We start from the raw sequence: 20,624 nt of genomic DNA, 5'->3' as shown, positions 1-20,624 counted from the left end.
TCTCGTTTATCTCTCTCTCTTATCGACATCTTTTACGTTTTACAGGATATTGGCTCTTCCATTGTCACTTCCTCTTCCACATATTGATCGGTATGGATCTAATTTTACACGTAGGCACGCACGCGGATCTTCCACCGGTACCACCGAATTTCCCCGTTTGCGGTAATCACTTGCCACCTATAACACCGCCAGTACCGGTAGACAGCATATATCATTGATCGTTCGGCTATAGAAATCTCTAAAGTTGAAAAGGTCCAAAGTAAGCGATATTTGTAGTATATTTCTGTAAAGTACGTTTCTCTCTCTCTTTTTTTTTTCTCTTTGTTTAACTCGTTATAATCGGTGGGGTCATTCGGTAATAGTCTAATTAGTTTAATGGTCTCGATCGATCCGAAAGACCGAATCGACCCAATCGATCGTACTCGATCATACTCTAATCGTCTCGGTCTTATAGGCTAGAAGCGTCCCCTCGTTCCGAGCTCTATATCTCGATGTTGAGCCTTGGATGCGATGTACTTAGATCGAGTCGCTCCTTTCCGAGCGATTCCAGAGTTTCACTAACTACAATACATTTCCAGTTTTGTAAATAATTGTAGAGATAGTCATTACGTTTTAACGAGGCATTAACAAGAATTGGGAGCAAGGGTGAAGTAGTGGTTTAGAAGTCAGCGTTAGGCAGAGAGAGAGTCATGCGCGACGATTGCGATCATACTCATCGATTCTCGATCTCGCGTGAATTCTTTATTTCGTAACGAACGATCCGTATGACTCTATGATTATGAGATCGAGATTTCATAATTGCGCTTATTGATTATTGATTAGTTAGGGGAAATAAATTCGCGCTCGCGCGGCCAGCAACGCGAACTTGCATATGCATATGCGCGTTCCAGCTTGCTCCGCGACGTTGCGTCAGGTGCATAATGCGTTAAGTGCGTTAAGTCTTTGGTAGATCTTTGATGTGCGATCCAACGAAAAGAAGGAGAATTGTGTGCTACCGTTATATATATATATATACACACACATATTCGTGGAAGATATTTTCGAATCTTTTCGGATGGTAACATCTCGATCGTCCATTCGATATTTTTGTTTAATTTCTGTTTAATTCAGGTCAAACCGCAAATATGAATTTTCCGAGAGAATGGGAACGCGTGAAATCGAACAAATTTAACGTGAAATTTGCAATTATTTATTCCATCGTGTTAAATTAAAAGATCGATGGCTAATCCTTCGAACGGAGCGCTTCGTCAGAGCTAGCGGACACACGCGTAAGTACTTACAGGAGACGCACCTTTTCCAAGGCCGTACGTCGCGTCGTTGTGCAGAAAAACGATTAATGTTTATAGTGCCTTCCTTCATCTTTCTTCCTTCTCGTCGTTAAGAAAAATACGGAAACCTCATACCGTTTGCAACGTCGCGAGAAAAAAGCTAACGAAGTAAGTACTTACTCGCGTGCGCACGTACACGATGTAACAGATCACATTATGAATTCACTTGTAGATAATATTCAGATCCGCCTATTGAACGTACGCTATAATACTCAATAATATCCATAACGAATGCTCGATCGTTACGAACGAGCGCGGTTTTCGTACGATGTTTATTGTTAATGTTGACACATATTTTTCAGTCAACATATAAGTATGTGTCATTTATTAAGCGTGAAGAAAATGTTCCTGGCATTTCTTTTATATCGTTTCTTTTATTTTTTTTTTACCGTTTAATCGGCCTGCGAAACGAACGTTGAATAATCTTGGACTCTCTAGGAACATTTTCTTACAATTGTTGATAAAATATGTAACTGTAATGAAACGTTAAATACACACACACACACACACACACACACACACACACAAATCATGGAAGATATAGTTTCAATAAGGGTTTATACATTGTTGTTATTGGTTGTATCGTCCTATTTACTATAGATATAATAGCAAGCGATATTAAAATGAATTCGTGTTAAATCATTAATACCGCATGAAGGAAACGAACGAGAAGAACGAAATGTGACGTTATATCGATCTAACAGCTTTTAATAGGTGAGTATATTAGATACATGTATACAAGTTCTTTTTTTTATTACAAATTAATGTGGAATTGCACGGGGTTAAACTGTAAGAAGATACTTATTCTTTTGGGCAAAAATACAATGCACAAATTAATTTCTACGGTTTATTTTTTGATTGGCGTTTCAAGTATAAAGTACAAAGTATAAAATAGCTCGAAAATAATGTGTACTAATTTTTTCACACACTTGTTCGTAATAATAAAAAATATCATCTAATAGTACGAGAGTGATTTCTACCATAGGTAATAACAACAGTCGACGTGTACACGCAAGCACGAGTAGAAACGTCTTTTATTACGTATTACACGCGTATCGATGTAAAAGTACTTATTTACTAATATCAGATTACATTGTTCTCTCTCTCTCTCTCTCTCTCTCTCTCAGCACACCGTGTTCGAAAAATTAAAAATGCGATCGACGATCGACGATATCGTTACACGTGGTTCGCGATTTTATTTACAAAAGCACTCACTCGTCGCGCCTTAATTAGAGTTAATATTGCGAAAAGGTATATAAATGCTAAGTGTGACTATACTTTATGACTGTTATATAATACACATGAAGCTTGGTACGAAAACAATAGATTTTCGCGAATGACCACTAAACTCGCGTTAAAAAGAAGAAGAAAAGAAAAGTGAAAAACGTTCGTTAGGTAAATTTTTACTTATTCTATAATTATCGTCAAATTTATTTCGCGTCTTCAATCGTAGAGACGCATATGAAACGTATGTTGACGTAAGTAAATACGTAGCAGCAGCACTATGAATGAATTAGTAACTATATATAGAATCTAATCTATTATAAAAGTATAGTAAACGTTAACATATACTTTCTTTCGGCGTTCAAGTGTCCGTCTACGTTCTCGGTTCTTTCTACGAAGGAGAAAAAGAAAAATTTCTATTGAAAATCGATAAATGACGCGAGCGTAGAACGGATCGACGAATCGAAGTATTAGTAACATCGATAAAAATAATCGAGCATTATTTTCCAGAATAATGCGAGCCGATATTCGACGGTGGCCCTCTGTGATGATGATGATGATGGTGGTGTTGCTTTTGTCCAGGACCGGAATATCTGCTTCCAGGACGCGAATGGACGATAGCGTAATGATCGCTGTTCGTTGATATCGACCTCGTAGAATTCATCGTCGAACCGCCGGAAGCGTATCCTTGCTTGCCGTTTAACGAATATCTGCAATTTTTGTAAGAAGAAACGAAAATAATCGTTTAGTTATTGTTATTATATAACGAAAATATTCCTATTAATTCCGAGGGTCAAAGCGTTCGAGCTTTACTACGACGCTTCGATGTATCCATACCCTAAACATATACATTGGATGCGACCTCTAAACGTAAACAAAACTACATATCCGTTTGAAAGTTTCTCGCCAGTCAGATCTCACAATTCGACCGGGACGGATCGGAGCTCGTGTCGTCGTCTTCGTAAGTACGTATCTACGTTTAATTACGAAGAAGCGATTCGTAGGATATTTATTCAATTTCCGTTTTAATATTCTAATCGTTCCCAATCGATATTACGACTTATTTTACGATCAGGCTAGCTTGGTCTTTTTAAAAAATTATCCATTGAGGTTTTGGATAGGTACAAAAGTTGTATAAGTTGTAACGACCAAAAATACGATTGGAAAGTGCGGAGAATAAATACGTCTCGGAGAATAGGTATATCAGCGATTCGCTTTGATCTTAGGAAAAGGATTTGCCAACGACGCGTCGCGTTTCCCAACGTCACGATCGATTCGCCGTTACGACATATCGCGTCGGACGCATTAAAGATTTAATTAAATCAAACCTCGACCCGTATTGAGAACCGTGCCAGCTACGGTAGGGATCGTAATCTTCGATCGACGGCTCCTTCTCGATGATGTCGGTTTGAGAGCAGCTGCAGGTCATCGCCGAGCACAGGAATATGTTAATGATAAGCATTATGAGAAACAGTATTCCCAGTGCGACCGCCAACCACAACAGCCATAACGGATGGATGGTGCCGTCTTCGTAGGATGCTTGTACCACTGTTGAGAAATTGCGTCTTATTAACATTTTTAACTCGACTAAACGTTAATTAAGAGCAAATCTTACAGCTCAACTTTTTCTATCATATCGATCTTTATATCCGTAGAACGTTAGACCGTAGAGACAGTTGTCTACGTGGAATAGAACGCAAAGTGATCTTCGGATTCATCTAATACAGATTTAACGAGCGTAGGAACGGGTCAGGACGAGCGTCATTAATCGTTCATTAATCCGCTTTGATGCGGATTAATTTACGATTAGAGATGGTAACGAGAGAAAAATTTAAGCCGCTTTACTCGAGCTCCGAGAAAATAACTTACTAGGTTTCTCCCCTGGTTCGAGAACGTAGACGCTGGTGCCGGCAAGAAGGATTCCTTCCTCACCGACGACGTTTTGTCCGCCGATCGTGGAGCCACCCTTTACCCCTTCGTCCTTGTCGTCCTCGCACATCGGAATTCCACAACTTCCTACGATTTTAGCAATTACGAGTGGATAGAAGAAAAACGTATTTAACCGACTCGACGAAGAAGTAATGTTCGTTTGCGAGTCACGATTTAGCTAGATACCATATGTAACGAAAGCGGTCGCGTTGAGAGCGTAATAAATAAAATCTCCAACGCGTGCCGTTCGACGGACGACAGGTAAACGTTTGAATCGCGCTCGACGACCCAGATTCGTAACGTTAACTTCGATGGTAATCGATTGAGGATATCGCGCTAGACTCACCTCTGCACACAGCGATGTCGCATTGGAAATGCACTTGTGGACTGTCGGAAAAGCGGAACATGGAGAACAATGTAGCATCCGCCGTGCCTGCGTTTCGATCGTATATAAATTTCGTCATGACTCGTGCTTTTACGGGACACCTATGGACGAGAAAGAAGGAAAAGAGAAAAAAGAAGGAGGAACAAAATTTCAGGATTTTCCTTGAAAACGTATCTATGAGAATCTATGTCGCGGTACTCACCCTTTCTCGTCGATCAATTGAACGCTGGCATTCTTCTTGTTAAATGCGAAACAGGACTTCACCCTGATACCGTACATTCCTGCGAAACGAAGACAGGACTCGTAGAAACGAAAAATTATTCGTGGAACAGACGTAAGGTTTGCCAACGTCGCGGCGGCGCGTCGTCGACGGTTTAACTGGCGGCTCGAACGGAATACGTCGTAACGATAAAACGTAATACTCACCATCCGGACGAGAGATTTCTGCTCTTAGGGTGTAATTGTGACCATAAATAGCCTCTTGCACTCTACGAGAGCCGTCCAACAGTCGTAAGGACACCAACGACGTTTCGTTCCTTGAAGAACGTTCGAATGGAACTTTAATTAATCGCACCTCTTCGTGCGTAGAATAAAAGTATATTTAACAAGTGTCCGAGTAAACGACTTTAAACGGAAAGAAACATCTCATCGGCGGCTCGACTTACTTGGCATTTTTAAAGCCCGCTTTGCCGCACGTGATAACGTAGAATTTGTCGTCGGCAAGCTCGAGGGTCTTGTGTATCCTCACCGCGATCGGGACCGATCGCTCTTCCGTATTCTGTAACGAAAGGAGATTTCATTCGATTAAATGTAAAAGCTTGCCCGATGATGTTTCTCGGAGAAAGAAAAGAAAAGGAAAAGGGAAGGAAAAGAGAAGGAAAGGAGAAGGAAGAGAGAAGGAAAATATAAGGCCACGTACGTGTGAGACTCTTACATTGTTAACGAGGACTCCGCAGTAATCCGGTGCTCCTTCTGGCGCAAGTAGGTTTATCCCGAGCGTGGCGTGCGTCGAGCCATTTCCGGGTACCATACACTGAGGCCTCCGATAATCCCTGGCGTGAACCGCGCCTACGAAGCTCTGGTTGAGATTCACGCGAATCGTCATATAACCGGCTTTGCACGTCGCCGTTACCGTAGGTTGAAATTCCGTGTCCAATAATTGACCGCCGACCTGCGTGCAAAAAGATATATGTAGGTACGTACAACGAGGAAAGATTAGACGCACCTTTCTCCTGTTAATTACTACGAACCACGGCTACGATCGGGTCACAGGATTTGTATCTACTTACTGCAGTAACACGTACGATCTATTATTATCTATTTCTACGTACGCAAGGGACCGCTTAGATACTCGGATATTTTTATTCGAAAATCTTGCCGATTCGATTATAATCATTGATATAAACATCGAGATCATATCGGTTAGGTGTTTCGATATAATCTTAATGTTCCGACGAGAGACTCGAACGATGCGATTGAATCGTACATCGAATCGTATAAATCTAATCGTACGTATCAAGGATATAACTCGAGATATTCCAAAGAAAGAAAAGTATTTATAAACGATATCAAAGAAGAAACTGTGGAGAAATCCATAGAATATTAACTCTTAACTAACGAAAATCATTGCCGCGTCTAGTAGACTCGAGAAAGTAGGGACATTTTCTCGTTCCAATCGGCGACTTAATGGACGAGTTAAGTTAGACCGGTTTGGGCGGTAGCCAAGCGTCCCACGCTAACTTTCAATTTCGTATGCCGCGTTTGGACCACTTCTTCCAACTCCGATAATATACCGTTGTATGCGAGAAAAATCAGGAAGACGCGAAAACATGCGCGGAGACGAGACGGGCCGAATTTTTCTTCTCGACGCAAAGATCTTCGGCGTGGGCGTTTCGCAAGGCCACGAGCCCTAAATGTTCTCTCCGCCGTATATCGAGGGAAGGATGCGCGATCGTAAGTTAGAAAAGAACGATGGTTTCTCTCCATAAAAGGGGGAATCTGATCCTTTGAAATCGGATCCCCGTTCCTTTCGAACGAAACGTGACACAACGTTTAAATCGTTTGGACGGGGAATTTTTTTGTCGTTGTACCTATATCAAACCTATATCTAAGTCACGATGGAAACGTGATCGTGATTTTAATACGATCTAATTAAATCAATTTGGACTAGTCGCGTAATAATTACTCGATTTCACGGTCACTCTTTGTCCGCTTTAGTTAGGTCATAAAAGGAACGCAATACCGTTTGTGGATCTTGATGCTGGCGACGTGATGTAATCAGAATTCCTGTAGAACGCGCCATGAGTGTACGCACTTAAAATAACGCTTACAGTGACGAAGAAAAAGGGGGAAGGAGCGAGAGAGAAAGGCAAACAGAATTACGTTTGCCAACGAGAATATTTGCACGTCTATTAGCCGCATAGTAAAAGTCTAGCGAAACCAATTCTATTTCATTTCATATCATCGAGATTTTGGGAAAACTGTTTCTTATATATATATATATTTTGTTTTAATAAATTTTCAGCGTAACATATTGAGAAAAATTTCTACGTCGTGATCCGTAAAATTAATTTATCGTTCGCTTGATTTTGATTTTTATCCAAATTGTTTCACTTGCGTAGTACTGATTATTACAGGCACCGTAAAATAACCAATAAAGATTGGCATCGACGATCAAAGTTGGTATAAAAAGGCAATTGAGCTATTAATTATTTTCTCGAGTTTGTAGTCAGCGATAGAGAAAGAGTGAGACAGCGAAAGCGAGATATATGCGGGAAGAATTTGTCGAATCACCCCATATACGCACGTATCCTCTCTATCGTACTTTTCATCGTAGAAAGAGAGAATTTTGCCGTATCGTAAAATTCGATCGATGCTAACAAGAATTACGACGTGCGTCTAAGAAATAATTAGAAGAATGGAATGTAAAAGGAAAGGAGAGAGAGAGAGAGAATCTAGAGTTTGCGTTTACCGTGCGTTATCGAAATATACAATTTACGTGGCGGGTAATAATATTGTATTACCTCCAGTTCTCAACTTCTCCCCTATCTCTCTCTCCCTCTCTCTCTCTCTATCGCCATCTTTCTACGTGGAAGTTTGAATGCATTCCGATAGTGCACACCCAAGCGCAAGCATGCAAACCACGAGACTCGACCGCAGAAGTATATCGCTTGCAGAATGTTAGTTCTTCATTTTTTCCCCCTTTCTTTCTCTATTTCTCGCTTTCTTTCTTTACGCATAAAAAGGAGACAAACTTGGAACGATTCTCTCGGTGTTTCTTTCAAGGGATTTTTTTTTGTATTTCAGAAATCCGTATACGTATATACGTACGTAGCAGCGGGTAAATCGTAGCAAAGCCGAGATATGTGCTTATTGTAAATGCTCGTATTGTATACGCGAAAAGGAAGTTTCACGGATAAAGTATATTCTTTCTTATTCGTAATAGGAGTAATTGACAAATATCGATGATCGAACGAGCGGATCTGTAAAATTCATGACTTTCGAGATTCTCCAAAAAATTTTCGGTTATTTAATCACAGTGAATTTTCGAGTCGTGCCAAGTTGTATAATCGAAGAGTTTAAACTGCAGTGCATGTAACGAATGCAGCGAAGGAGAAAAGCATTCTTTGGTCTCTCGTCTTTGGAAGAAAAATAAGATAAAGAAGAAGAAGAAGAAGAAGAAGAAGAAGGATAAGGAGAAAAGGAAGCAAGAGGTAGGAGAGCGAAGGGCCCCGAATTCTCTCGTCAGCGTTCTTTAGACTCCGTCGACAGAAAGAGTATGGAGAGGAGAGGAAGAGAGGAGAGGACCCAGTCTCCGGAATTATCCTGCGAGGAAAAAGGAACTCAAAGTCAAAACGTATGTTATTGACCCTCGCCTCGTTTGGACTCGTTGGTCTAACCACTTTCTTCCTCTTTTTATTTGTTCTTTTTTTTTAAAGCAACGTAAGACTCAAACCGAACGGGCCCGCGGCATTTTTGCCTGAAGAAGGCACATCGTTCTTTTTTCTTCTCTCTCCCCGTTTCCCTCTCTCTCTCTCTCTCTCTCTCTCTCTCTCTCTCTCTCTCTCTCTCTCTGTCTCGTTCTTCGAAGGTTCGAGCCAAGAGTACGAAGGGATTTATGAAGACATTGTTCGGAGGAGGTTCCACTATCTATTGCTTAAATACAGACGCGCGTAAGGCTGTACCTCTATATCTCTTTTCTTTTCCTTCTCTCCTTTATTTCTTGGGAAGAAAAGGCAAGTTTTATTAATAGTACCGTCTTATTTTGACGTATTTTATGGTGTACTCTTTGTTCGTCGTTGATTCATTTATTGATTTATTAAATTAAATTATCAGGGTATGGAAATTGCATTTTTATTTATCCCGTTTAGGTAGTGTGCCATTTTGTACAATTAAGTGATATTAATTTTATTAATACGATTAAAATTATGTACCATCTCGTATAGCGTGCTTTTCTAAAAAGTGAGAATCGCTAAAAAAATGGATAGATAGATAGATAAATAGATAGGGAGAGAGAGAGAGAGGGACGAGAGTTACTTTTTTTACGACACGCATGAGTGCTTCGCGTTAATTAAGGGCTGATCGATTAATCAGGAACATGATGAGGTTCATGTAGTCCTCGCGTTAATGAGAACTCAATGAACGTAAGTATAGTTAATACCACGTGATGTACGAAAGTAATAAATCCTTAACGCAAGAATAATTCCACGTTATCGGATCAAAACTCGCGAGTATCCAATCGTTAATTAATGGTCTCTCTTTTATCGATACCCTGTCGTACATTATTTCCTATTTCTCTCTCGTTTTCACCGTTGCACTTTTATTACGTCGGTATTTCTTTCACTCCTTCTTTTCCTCTCTCTCTCTCTCTCTCTTTCTCGTTCTTCGATGCTCTTGAAAGCGTGTAGAGTGAAAGCAACGCGTTTGTAACTTTCCACGGTTACGGCTTATCAGATTACGGAGCGATTTTAATTCCTTCTCTCACATCTTTTCTCTCTCTCTCTTCTTTCAAAGGAAACTATCGAAGGCGACAGAATATTCAATGCATCTGGTCAAGGAAAACCTTGTAATCTCTCCATTTTTTTATGTCGTTCTAGATGGTGAAACAGAAATTCGATCATAGTCACTACAAATTACCTTTTTCAATTATCCCATGTAAATGTATTGTTTCGAAAACGATTGGGCCTATAACGTCGTTCTTTCGTAGGGATAGTAAGTACATTCTTTGGTAGTGTATTTCGTGCGTTCGATTGTGTTACTCGACATATGTATCTCTCTCTCTCTCTCTCTGCCTTTACGCACGCACATATATTCTTTCTCTGACGATACTCGTTACCGAATAAGGCAAGTAGAATTGATTCGAAATTATTGCGATTAAGAGAGTGTAGTGTAGGTAGGTGTAATACTTTCTTATCGGAGCAATCAAAATGAGCAGAGTATTTCAAGGTTTCGAATTTTAATATGAAATTATGAAACGCTTCGAGTAGGTGTTCTCTCGAGTTGAAATTTTATCGTCATTCTTTAATATTTTTAATAAATGATTAGAGTTGGGAGGAGAACGGGATAGGGGATAACAAACGTGTCTACATACGTGCGAGGTTGAAAGTATTTGAATTTATCATACGCTGTGTATCCAACGCTAAAATTTTTATTTCTTACGACTACGAATATATCCATCGTTCAATTAAAATGATATTTTAGACGATTGGTTATAGATATTGTAATAAATGACGTAAGAAATAAAAGACGAAAGCAAAGTAGCACCATTCCAGAGTCGTATATTTATCTTTTCTGAAAGAGATTCGAAAAGCAGTCGCAGTCTTGGTCAAACTCGAAAGGCTTCGCAGCGGTGACCCAGAAAATTAGCCCACCCACCTCGGTTGCGGACGAAAACGAAAGTGAAAGCGAGGAATCAGAAGAGACGTCGAAAAGCAAATCGTTCTTGAAATCTTTGACTCGTTCTCTTCGTCGCAACGTTCCGAAGCGAACCACTTTCATCTCCGAAGCAATAAATAAAAGCAGTAAAAACATGTTGCGCGTCCGAGCGACTTCCTTCGAAGCTAATATTCTCTCTCTCACTCTCTTTTTCTCTTCATTAAATTTTGATTTTCTTTCTTTTCCACCCACGATAGTCGGTCCTTGAAAGCAAGCAACGTGCCAAAAATCGTGTTGCTCGATTTGCTTTTATGACTCGCCGTGCCTTCCGATAAGCGAGTCTCTCTCTCATTGTCAGTGGCGAACGGTACGCACGCGAAGAAAAGTGAAAGTGTGCGGGTAAGAAGGATGAAAAAGTAAATCAGTGGGAGAGAGATAAACGGACACGCACATGGACTGGCGTAAAAAGAGAAATAGTAAGAAAAAGGGAGATGGCTAGAGAGAAGCAAACACCCACACGTGTACGCTCGAAGAAAGGAGCGGAGAGAAGTAAAAAGGAAGGGGCAAGGATATAAAACGATCTTATTACCATCGGAGGTCGTCCCGCTATTAAAACGGCTCCTCTTCTTCGTGGTCTTTCTATCTCTCTCGGTCCGTCTCTCCCTCGTACGACGCTGTAACTGCAAGGATAGGATCCGCGTACGCTTTCGCGTTTATGACAATGCCATTTCGTACGAGCCGGGAATTTCTAAGTGTTTCGCACAAAGACCAGCGCACGGACGTCCAAGCGTACGTACGATCGATGTAAGCATATAGACACGCCATGTCTAGCGCACGAGCTCACGAACGAACGAACGAACGAACGAACGAACGAACGAACGAACGACGGACGACGGACGACGGACGGACGAACGAACGAACGACGAACGAACGAACGAACGAACGAACGAACGTCAGCTCGGAGACGTTTCACGAACTCACGCACGTGTACGGGTTCGCGAGCGCAAGCGAGCACGGAGTTATGCCCTGTACACCCATCGGCGTCGCTACGCGGCTATCTCAACTTTTTCTTCCTTCTTTACTCTTTCTTTTTTCTTCTTTCTTTCCTTATCCACGAATAATTCCCTAGGATCTCGATAGAGTTATTTTTCTTCTTCGTCGATTACGAGCGTTTTCATAAGTTTTTGAAAGAATTACTTCATCGATGATCGGATTATCGTCGATCGATGATATTAGAAAATGTAAGTTCGAAGGGGAAATATTAATTAATTCGAACAAATAATATCGACGTTTCGTCGACGAAAAATATCAGGATCGGTCTTTAACGAGAAAGGGACGACGCCTATGTTTCTAGAGTCGAAGAGAGGTACCAAGAGGATAAGCGTATGACGCGCAAAGAACGCCTCGACGATTTCGTTCCGACATCGCCTTCGGGAGAATCGCGGGCATAAATCATGAACTTCACCGACACGTCCGATTTGCCGATTGCCACGGGCACTTCTAGTACCTACACGAGTTCCGAGGATCACGCGATGTCAAGTGCTTAACCTTTTCTCGAGTAAACGCCGCAAAAATCCTCGAGTTTCCTCGAACGAAAAGCAACAAATTTTTCTCCTTCAGGCCGCGGTAGCCGTCTCGCATCTCATTCGCGATCTCGACTTTAGTCCGGAAATTACGAATGCGCGCTCGTCGAGATTCCCTTCTTACGTCGTATCGATAAAAATTTATTTCTCATATCAATCTCTTCGGCTTCTTCCCGAGGGGCGGAGAGAGAAATTAAAGTTCTCGATCAAGGTTGTATAACGTCTCAAGCTTTTCGAAGCTTTGGCCCTAGAGCGAACGACGAAGATACCGCGCAAGCTCGTTTCATCCTCGATCGTTACGAGAGCGTTGGATCGTAACTTTTGTAAATAAGTCGTACAACGCGTTAGCCTTTATCCGACGAACCGTTCGATCGATCATCCGGTAAGACTCGCGGCTCCTCTTCCAGGATGAAACACCAAGAGATCGTTTAAAGAAATCTACGATCGAGGAGATTTCTCTCGTGTAACGACAAATATCGTCGACCAAGTTTACTTACCGATTTATCGATCGACGGATACGATCGTCTGCCCGACTCGCGAAAATTGTAAACTTCGACGAAGGCCGACGCAGGGACTAAAATGGTCGAACGTTCGTGCGAAACGATACGAACGCGAAGATGGAGAATAGAAGAGGCAAAATTTTGATCTAACGAGGCTTAAGCTCGCACGTAAGGACATCGACGGTTGCTCGCGAATTCGACTCGTGATTCGGCTTGGGAGAGTTTACAAAACCGTCTCGAGTTTGTCGCAACGGCTGCAGCTTTATTCCGAAATACAAGGATTTTCCAAAACTTTGATCGCGTTATATGGTCCGCCGTCTCCTATATAGATCTACCGATAGCTATTAAACTGCCGGCGTTTTTTCGCTCTTTCGGAGGCATCGCACGCCTTTTGGTACGGCGTAGCAACGGCGTAGCAACGGCGTTTTTGCCCGTACGATACGTTCGCGGATAAACCCGCGATTTACGTGGCACGTGTTATAGGCCGTTTCGTGCCTCCTTCGACATACATCGAAAAGATCGTAACTCCTCGAGCTATATTCTTTTCTCGTATCGACCCTGACCAGAGCCATCGTTCCTACGTCGAGATCCAAAAAGAGAAAAGGAAACCCTCGCGGATCTCGATTTCCAACTTTCCATTTTTCTTTCGACGATTCTCTCGGACACCGCAGCGAGACTCTAGCATCGTGCCAGACGGCTTTTCGCTCGAGATAAGAAAAGTACGGCCGTTAAAAGCGTCGACGGGCACGTTCGAACGTTCGAGTTCGATAGGCGCGTGTCGGGGGAAATCGTTGCGTAAGAACGACCGACCTCTATTTGCATTCCTTTGATCGATTAATTTATCGATTCGCTACGGTCGAAGAGCGTAAGTGGAAACGTTTTTCCCCTCCTGTCGATACCTCGTCTCTCTTCGATTCGTTGATTTATCGAATTATCCGAATGGAATGCGAAACGTCTCGATTTCTTTTCCTTCTCCTTTCTGCACGATACACTCGTGTCCCAATGCGTTCGTCGTCCAATAGCTTCGAACGGTAGAGATCCGTCGAAGTTCGTTCGTGGAAGCGTCGACGATGTCGTTAAAACTTTCGACGATGTTATTACGGCGATATCTCGATCGCCGACAAAATTTGCCGGTCCACCGCGAGAGAACAATTTGTTAGAGAGCCACCGGTCGTACCGTTATAACGACAATACAAACATTCCTCCATTTGCATAGAATTTCTATCGTTCCGCTGCATTCTTCGAGCATAACGCGTCAGTGGAAACGCGCCCGTACGGAGCACTGGACGAGAGTAAGTAACTCGAAGGGAGGCGGTCACCGATTTCAGCTCGTATCCTATTTGCATCGTTCCTAACGATCGATTTACACGATTTACGCGCACGTTCGTCCTTCCACGTGTATACGTATAACGCCCACCGCGAGTCTCCTACAGCGAAAATGATCTACATTTCGCTTTTTCGTCGAGCGGTATTCCGTTCGAACAAGGAGTATTTATCGGCGTTTAGTAACATTGCGATAACACGCGGAAAATAACGAATGCTGTAACGTCGATGAAATCGTTCCGCTATACGTATCGACCTAGCGTAGTACGAAGCGCGCTCCTCTCGTTTCCGTTTGCTCCGACGACTTAGTATTCGTCGCTCTTGCTCGTAACGCTCGAAACGACGCGCGATTCCCCGTTGCCACGTTTATCATCATCCTTGCACATTTTTACAACGTGATTCCGATTAAATCGTTAATACCACGACCGGACGACTCGGAGGCTCGAATAAATCGCATCTCCGAGAAATCGAGCCGTTAAAACGAATCGATCGTCGTAGCTGATCATACGGTTCGAGTTTGCGTCGCTCGAGCGAAATCGTTGAAGATATTTGAGTCGATTCGCGATTAGGTAAGTTTCGCGCTTGCTCGTTTGTCATGGATCGTTCGACGAAAGAACAAGAAATAAAATATATCGAAAGAGGAGTTAACTCGCGAAGCTGTAATCGATTTAGAGGTCCGTTGCAACGACTCATCGATCTCTCTCGATATCATAACGCTCGTCATGGATCTTCGCTCGAGGCATAGCTAAATATGGCAGTGCAAGGCGGTATCCCGGCGAGTCGTCCTTCTCTCGCGAGAGCGTAACTAAAGAACCATGCCGGCCGATTATAAATTCGGTCGAAAGTAATCTAAACTCTCGAGTGTAGGATTCCATTCGGTGGCCGGTATGCCTATCGGCTTACCGCATTTATCACGGCAAATAGCATTCTTCGACTCAAGGATATCCACCGGAGACGACGAAAAGTCCAAAAGAAATGATAACGTATTTTATGCTTCCGTGTAACGATCGATACTCCATTCGAGTACCGACAACGACGAAGCCCCCTGACTTATCACGAACACGAACGGCGAGAAGAGAATGAAAAGAGTCACGGGGAGCTTCGAGACTCTCTACGGATGGAGAACGAACGAGCGTTATAAACCACCTACCTCCTCGTCTCTGGAGGAGCTTGCGAGAGAGGGAGAGAGGGAGAGAGAGAGAGAGAGAGAGAGAATACGATCGGAGTTTCGATATTACGTACGCGAGTATCGAACGAGGGGCGTACGAGACCTCGTCTCGCACTTTCGCAATCCTTTAAAGAAAAGACTTATTATCGTATGGCTAAACGTAGGCTGCCGTATGGAAGGCTGCCGAGCGTAGGTCGAACTATCCCGTGGAGTAGCGCTCGTTCTCCGAAAATGGACATGTGCGCGGATGAGAGAGAGAGAGAGAGAGAGAGAGAAGAAAAGATGGAATTTCTGACTTTCGTTTTATTCGCGGTACGCCGCACTTGGATGCGTTCCACGGAGCCACTTTGATACTTTATTCTCAAATAGGTATATCTTACTTTCCTTTATAACGATCGTAAAATAGTCTAGCAGGTCTTTGATAATATTTCACTCCGTAATCTCTTATAATTCTCAACTTTTCGTCGAGACAAATGCGTCGTTCGAGGAGATGGATTTAAAGTTTGCTACGGGAGAATGGAGCAAAGGGTGCGTCGCGAACTCTTTCCAAACGGAACTCCGCGAAAAGTCCTTGGGTCCCGGTTCGAAACGATATGTCCCTACGCGTTGGCGAAAGATCAAAGAGATACGAGTCGCCGTGAAAAGCTGCAATCAAGCAGAGAAAAAGAGAGAGAGAGCGAGGCAGGAAAAAGACGGAGAGGGAGAAAAATTCCTGTGATTACGTGAGAAATGAGACATGTGAGCCGTAGGAAATATTTCATGCGGGACGCGTATTCGAGGACAAGAGGTACTCCGTGTCGTAGACGAGCCTAGATGCGCGTCCGCGTACGACGACGGCACGCATTAATCCCGAGTCCAGTCCTTTTTTTCTTCCCTTCTACGACGTCCAACGCCAAAGCGATACGTCCGACTCGAGAGAAAAACTCGGGCAAACGGACAATTATATTTTTCCTCGCGAATGATACGACGGCGATAGTTATCGTTCATAACTGTAACGTCTTATTGGATACGTTGAACGTCTCTATACGTAAAGCAATGGGAACGCACGGAGGAAGAAAAGGAACACTCGAGGCTATCGGCTTGGTAGATCCTCGATCGCGATATCGTACGTCCGATGGAATTTGAAGAAATTTCAAGGCGAATGAAAATGTTTCTCGCATCGTTGATTAACTTTGAATTTACGTTCGCGCGTAGGGTCGCACGAGTCGAGATAGCTATCTCGTGTTTTTTCGAATAAACTTATCAGGAATTCGCGACTCTTGCCAATTTGTTTCCCGCATTGTCCTATTAGCAGGTTAACATCGTCGACGATAACAATAACTTCCTTTTATCTTGTAGTTATCTAAATAGCGTTCGATCTGATCGAACCGTTTTCCACGAAGAGATCATATCCATCGTTTCTCATCTCCCTTTCTCCCTTTTAATCGGATTTTGAATGCCGAAGAAAGTCTCTGTGACGGTACACGCACAGAGACCCTTCGATCGCGGATTAATTTTACTCGTCATCGTTCGCTCGGAGATTCTTACGCAGCATCCGCGGTCGGTTTCATCCACCGACCTTACTTCGCTTTATCGACCAGCGATCGAAGGTCGCTCGATGTAAAACGTTCGATCGTGTATACCAGTCAGAAAGTAAAAGCCTTCGACAACGAGCTAAAATATTTCACTTAATAGTATTCAACCCATTAGCATTATCTTATCACGGCTGAAAGGAGCCAAGAGACCAAGTATTTTACAAGTACCACTCTGCATACCAGTCTGGTACTTTGCTAGGAAGAGAAAGAGAGAGAGAGAGAGAGAGAGAGAGAAAGAGGTGTTATTAAAATCTTCCATGCTTTTTTCCGATCGAACTTAAAACATCCTAGTCACAACGTTTCGCGGAACAAGGTAATTGCGAATTACTCTTTTCTACTCGCATTACGGCGTACGTTACATCATCATCGTTCCTACAGCGTTCGCTCAAGGTCGAAGAACGCGACAAACTGTAAATGGCAAAGGTGTCCTCCTTCTTTCGTGTTATTTTATAACAATTTTGTGATAGAAGGTGTCACGAGGGCCTTTTTTATTCTTTATCTCCCTTGTCTTTGCAGGTTTATATGTATCTCCATTTGAAGAAGGAGAGAAAAATGTTCCCACATAATGGCGCGTTTTAACGAGGTTTTCCTTTGCATACCAAAGATCAAGAGAGAGAGAGAGAGAGAGAGAGAAAGAGAGAGAGAGAGAGAGAGAGAGAGAGAGAGAGAGAGACAGAGACGAAAGACGGAGAAGGCCGAAAGAGACAAAGAAAGAGAAGGAAGGAACAGACTATTGTGTGTGAGTGGCTTCGTTGCATTCCTTCTCGTAATAGGCAGACTCTGCCACAGCTTGCACCTTTTCGTTGTACGAGATGTACGTTGAAGATATGTATATAAATATATATATACACATATATATATTTATATGTTTATACCACATATATTTCGGACTAGATACGAGAGAGGAGAGACGAGGGAAGAAGAGTCGCGACGCCCAGCATCTCTCTCTTTCTTTCTCCTTTCTTCTCTCGTTTACCGGACACATTTCCACGAATGGCGAAGCGTTCGAAGCGAGATATAGACGCGACGCGACTCGCATTTTAATTCTTGCATAATTTTTCTTTATTCGCATCTCTTTTCCTTTGTTTCTTTTCGTCCTGTCATTGCAATCTGCGTTAGCGATCGTAGAATATCTCTTCGTGCTGACCGTTTATTAATAATTTTCTATCGACGCACGTACCTACTTAATCCCTCAAGATTTTTTATACTTTGGATTTCATCGCGAATACAAATAATATAGTATTACGGTTAATTAAATCGCGTAATTAATTGTATAACGAGAAAGATGTTGCGTAGGAGATCTTAATCGGCACGGAGAAAAATTCTAGAAAGTTTGCGAGCTCGTCGTAGTACGCGTGCGACTTATTTAGTATGCGAGAATAATAATCGTTGAGTGTCGTAAAAAAAGCACAGAGGACGATTACTTTTTAACATCAACCATCGAAGAACATTTGAAGATATCCCGACGCTCTTCTCTAAGATATTTTCTTGAAATGAAAAATGATTTAAACTAAGATACGTACATACGTACGTTGGTATGTTCAAACTCACCTCGCTGACGCATAGCGCCACCAGGATCCAGCAGGCTGCAGTAACGATTCTGCGCGAGATCGGACGAAAACTTGTCCGTTCTCGTGCTGACATTTTGGTAGCGTGCATGGTCCACGTTCGCGCGACTCTATATCTTGCGACGAAGGATAATGTGGTGTATGTATAATGAAGATGGAAGTGGGAGAGAAGAAAGGAAAGGCTTCGATATCGCGTATGCCGACGTCTTTGGGTCTTTGAGGCCGGTCTCACGTCACATTTTCCTTATTTCCCAAGAAGAGACTCATCGTATCGCGATTGTGACCGTCCCGTCGATCGGCGGCTCTCTTCTCTTCGACTTGTTTCTCCTTGCCACGCGGTATATAGGTACGAGCGTGCGCGTACGTCGATGTGGATGCACGATGCGTGCGTGTGTCGGTGGGACTGGTCCTTTCTTGTCTTCGATGGAGTCAACACGAAAGACGCTGTTCCGTTCACCAAAGAGGAGAAACAAGGAGAAGAGGAAGAAGAAGAAGAGGACTAAGAAGAAAAAGAAAAATTCTACTTTCTCTCTCTCTCTCTCTCTCTCCCCTCCCTCCCTCCTTTCCCTTTTCTCTACGGAAAAGCGAGGAGAGCTCGCGTAAGATCGAAAATTCGACCGTGGACGACGACGGTCGAAGAGGACGGATTCGAATGGAGTCGAGTGTTATACTGGCGATATAATGATTGTCCGTGCCTTCCGAGAGAGGTGGCCTCAGGGACGCTCAGGTGTTCGCTCAGGTGTGCTTGGTGGGGGTCAGGACGGTACCACAGCGGCCATTCCCTTTTCCTCCCGATACACCTCTGCGATCTACGCATTCGTGTCTCCGAAGCTACCTCGCCACGCTTGCCTCCCGCTCGCACCGTTAGTTCGGCTTCACCTATTTACCACCGTGTGGCAGTAGCTTGCGATCGTGCCCGAGGTAAGGTAGAAATCGTCTCTATCGTCCGGTGTTTTTTAAAGATTTAAATGGAGCGGTCATTGACCTCGCGTAACTCGTTCTATATTCTAGTAATATCGTGGGGGTTGCTTGCGCGCCAGGTCTGCGCGTCATGGTTGCTTCATTTCGTTTGAAAGACTTACCACGAATGATATTTAATCGACGCACGATTTTAATTAAATTTTAATTATCAAGTTTCTATACTCCGTAGAGTTAGTTCGATCGCTTCTTCCAAACAGCGTACGGTAGAAAAAAATGTTGAGGCCAACGATCGTAGAGTTTTCAATATCCATCCGTTTCGTTGCAACGAACCAAGCGATTCATCAACCAACGACACGGTGTAAAACGGTCGCTATATAATTGCCCGTGTCAGGGTTACGTTCGCGTAACGTTTACGGCGATATTCATTGTCGCATTAATAGCTTTGAACTTTTAAAGCCGATAAATGTAAAACGAAGACGAAGTAACATTTTCCTTTTTCGTTTGACATTGTCATCGTTTTATACGTCATGTATAATTTTGGCGTCCGACGTGTATCTTAAACAAAGTTTTATATTAAAAAAAAACGAACGACCCCGTTCATCGAAATAAATGTTTTGTGAAATTCCATTAGCAAAGACCGCGCGATAACACGGATCTTTGCCGTTTGCAGAGAACCCTTTGACAGTTTCTCGACGATCGATAAAACGCTTCTTGCTAACGATCGACGCTTTTCCATTTTCAGGATTAATATCAACGATCATTATTATAGTTTCGCGGCTTGAAATTATTCGCTGATCCTTGTCCAAGATTGCCTTGCCCAACGCAATATCAAATCCCCCCGTATAAAATATATTTTATCCCGCAACAGCGTTGGTCCCGCGGACTAAAACGAAATGAAATTTACGCGATATGCCGAAACGAACGTCAACCAACGCTCGGTTTAACGATTCTTTAGAAAAGCGAGAGAAGCTAAGGAACGCGCATAAAAATTCTTTCCATTATCGTTCTCTTTTTTCGACTCTCGGTCGCACGGCGACAATCAATGTTGCTGACAAGAGTGCACGAAAGAGAACACGAAAGAGGGAGGAACACGAGAGAGAGAGAGAGAGAGAGAGAGAGAGAGAGAGAGGGAGAGCGGTTTCGTTGAAAACGTCTAAAGCGTATCACCACCTATTTCGTTCGCTACTAGCATCGTCGTCCTCTCTCGTTCCGTTATTCGTCACTCAAAAAGAAAAGGAAAAGCCTCG

General features: G+C 42.9%; 2 protein-coding genes across 5 annotated transcripts in view; one reads left to right on the top strand and one right to left on the bottom strand.

The window, feature by feature from the left end:
• The window catches only part of LOC122630402 (laccase-like), a 36,164-nt gene extending 28,349 nt beyond the window's left edge, over nt 1-7,815 (top strand). Inside the window, exons 10-11 of one of the 2 annotated variants that reach the window (XR_006327480.1) lie at nt 46-686; nt 7,803-7,815. Coding sequence is in view for 1 of the 2 variants with exons in the window: in XM_043814865.1 (XP_043670800.1) it covers nt 46-218 (173 nt within the window). In the remaining variant the exon portion in view is untranslated. Of the gene's footprint in view, nt 1-45; nt 1,957-7,802 lie in introns of those variants that run through there. The other variant, XM_043814865.1, reaches the window with a different exon arrangement.
• LOC122630403 lies at nt 2,162-19,177 on the bottom strand. 3 transcript variants are annotated; one of them, XM_043814868.1, is made up of 9 exons: nt 18,440-19,177; nt 5,801-6,037; nt 5,532-5,644; nt 5,293-5,402; nt 5,069-5,147; nt 4,828-4,967; nt 4,422-4,568; nt 3,887-4,100; nt 2,162-3,262 (listed from the first exon to the last, which is right to left on the bottom strand). In XM_043814868.1, the coding sequence occupies exons 1-9, from the start codon at nt 18,545-18,547 to the stop codon at nt 3,052-3,054; spliced, it is 1,359 nt and encodes a 452-aa protein (XP_043670803.1). In that variant the 5' UTR covers nt 18,548-19,177; the 3' UTR covers nt 2,162-3,051. The 3 variants fall into 3 exon arrangements, with proteins under 3 accessions (XP_043670803.1, XP_043670802.1, XP_043670804.1); XM_043814867.1 differs by having other exon boundaries at nt 3,881-4,100; nt 18,440-19,151; XM_043814869.1 differs by lacking the exon at nt 18,440-19,177 and adding an exon at nt 11,330-11,561 and having other exon boundaries at nt 3,881-4,100.
• Between the last annotated feature and the right edge of the window lie 1,447 nt (nt 19,178-20,624).

This window comes from Vespula pensylvanica, chromosome 7 (genome assembly GCF_014466175.1).
Source record: "Vespula pensylvanica isolate Volc-1 chromosome 7, ASM1446617v1, whole genome shotgun sequence".
Classification (NCBI taxonomy): Eukaryota; Metazoa; Arthropoda; class Insecta; order Hymenoptera; family Vespidae; genus Vespula; species Vespula pensylvanica.
The sequence above is the reverse complement of the archived record's forward strand: the minus strand, read 5'-3'. Positions and strand labels throughout refer to the sequence as shown.

What these genes read in the sequence shown, in the direction of transcription:
- LOC122630403 (XM_043814867.1), bottom strand. Translation starts at nt 18,547, where the DNA reads ATGCACGCTACCAAAATGTCAGCACGAGAACGGACAAGTTTTCGTCCG. An exon ending in CGAACCAGGGGAGAAACCTA is followed by an intron (nt 4,101 to 4,421) that starts GTAAGTTATTTT and finishes ATTTCTCAACAG; the next exon opens with TGGTACAAGCATCCTACGAA. An exon ending in GGTTCTCAATACGGGTCGAG is followed by an intron (nt 3,263 to 3,880) that starts GTTTGATTTAAT and finishes CAAAAATTGCAG; the next exon opens with ATATTCGTTAAACGGCAAGC.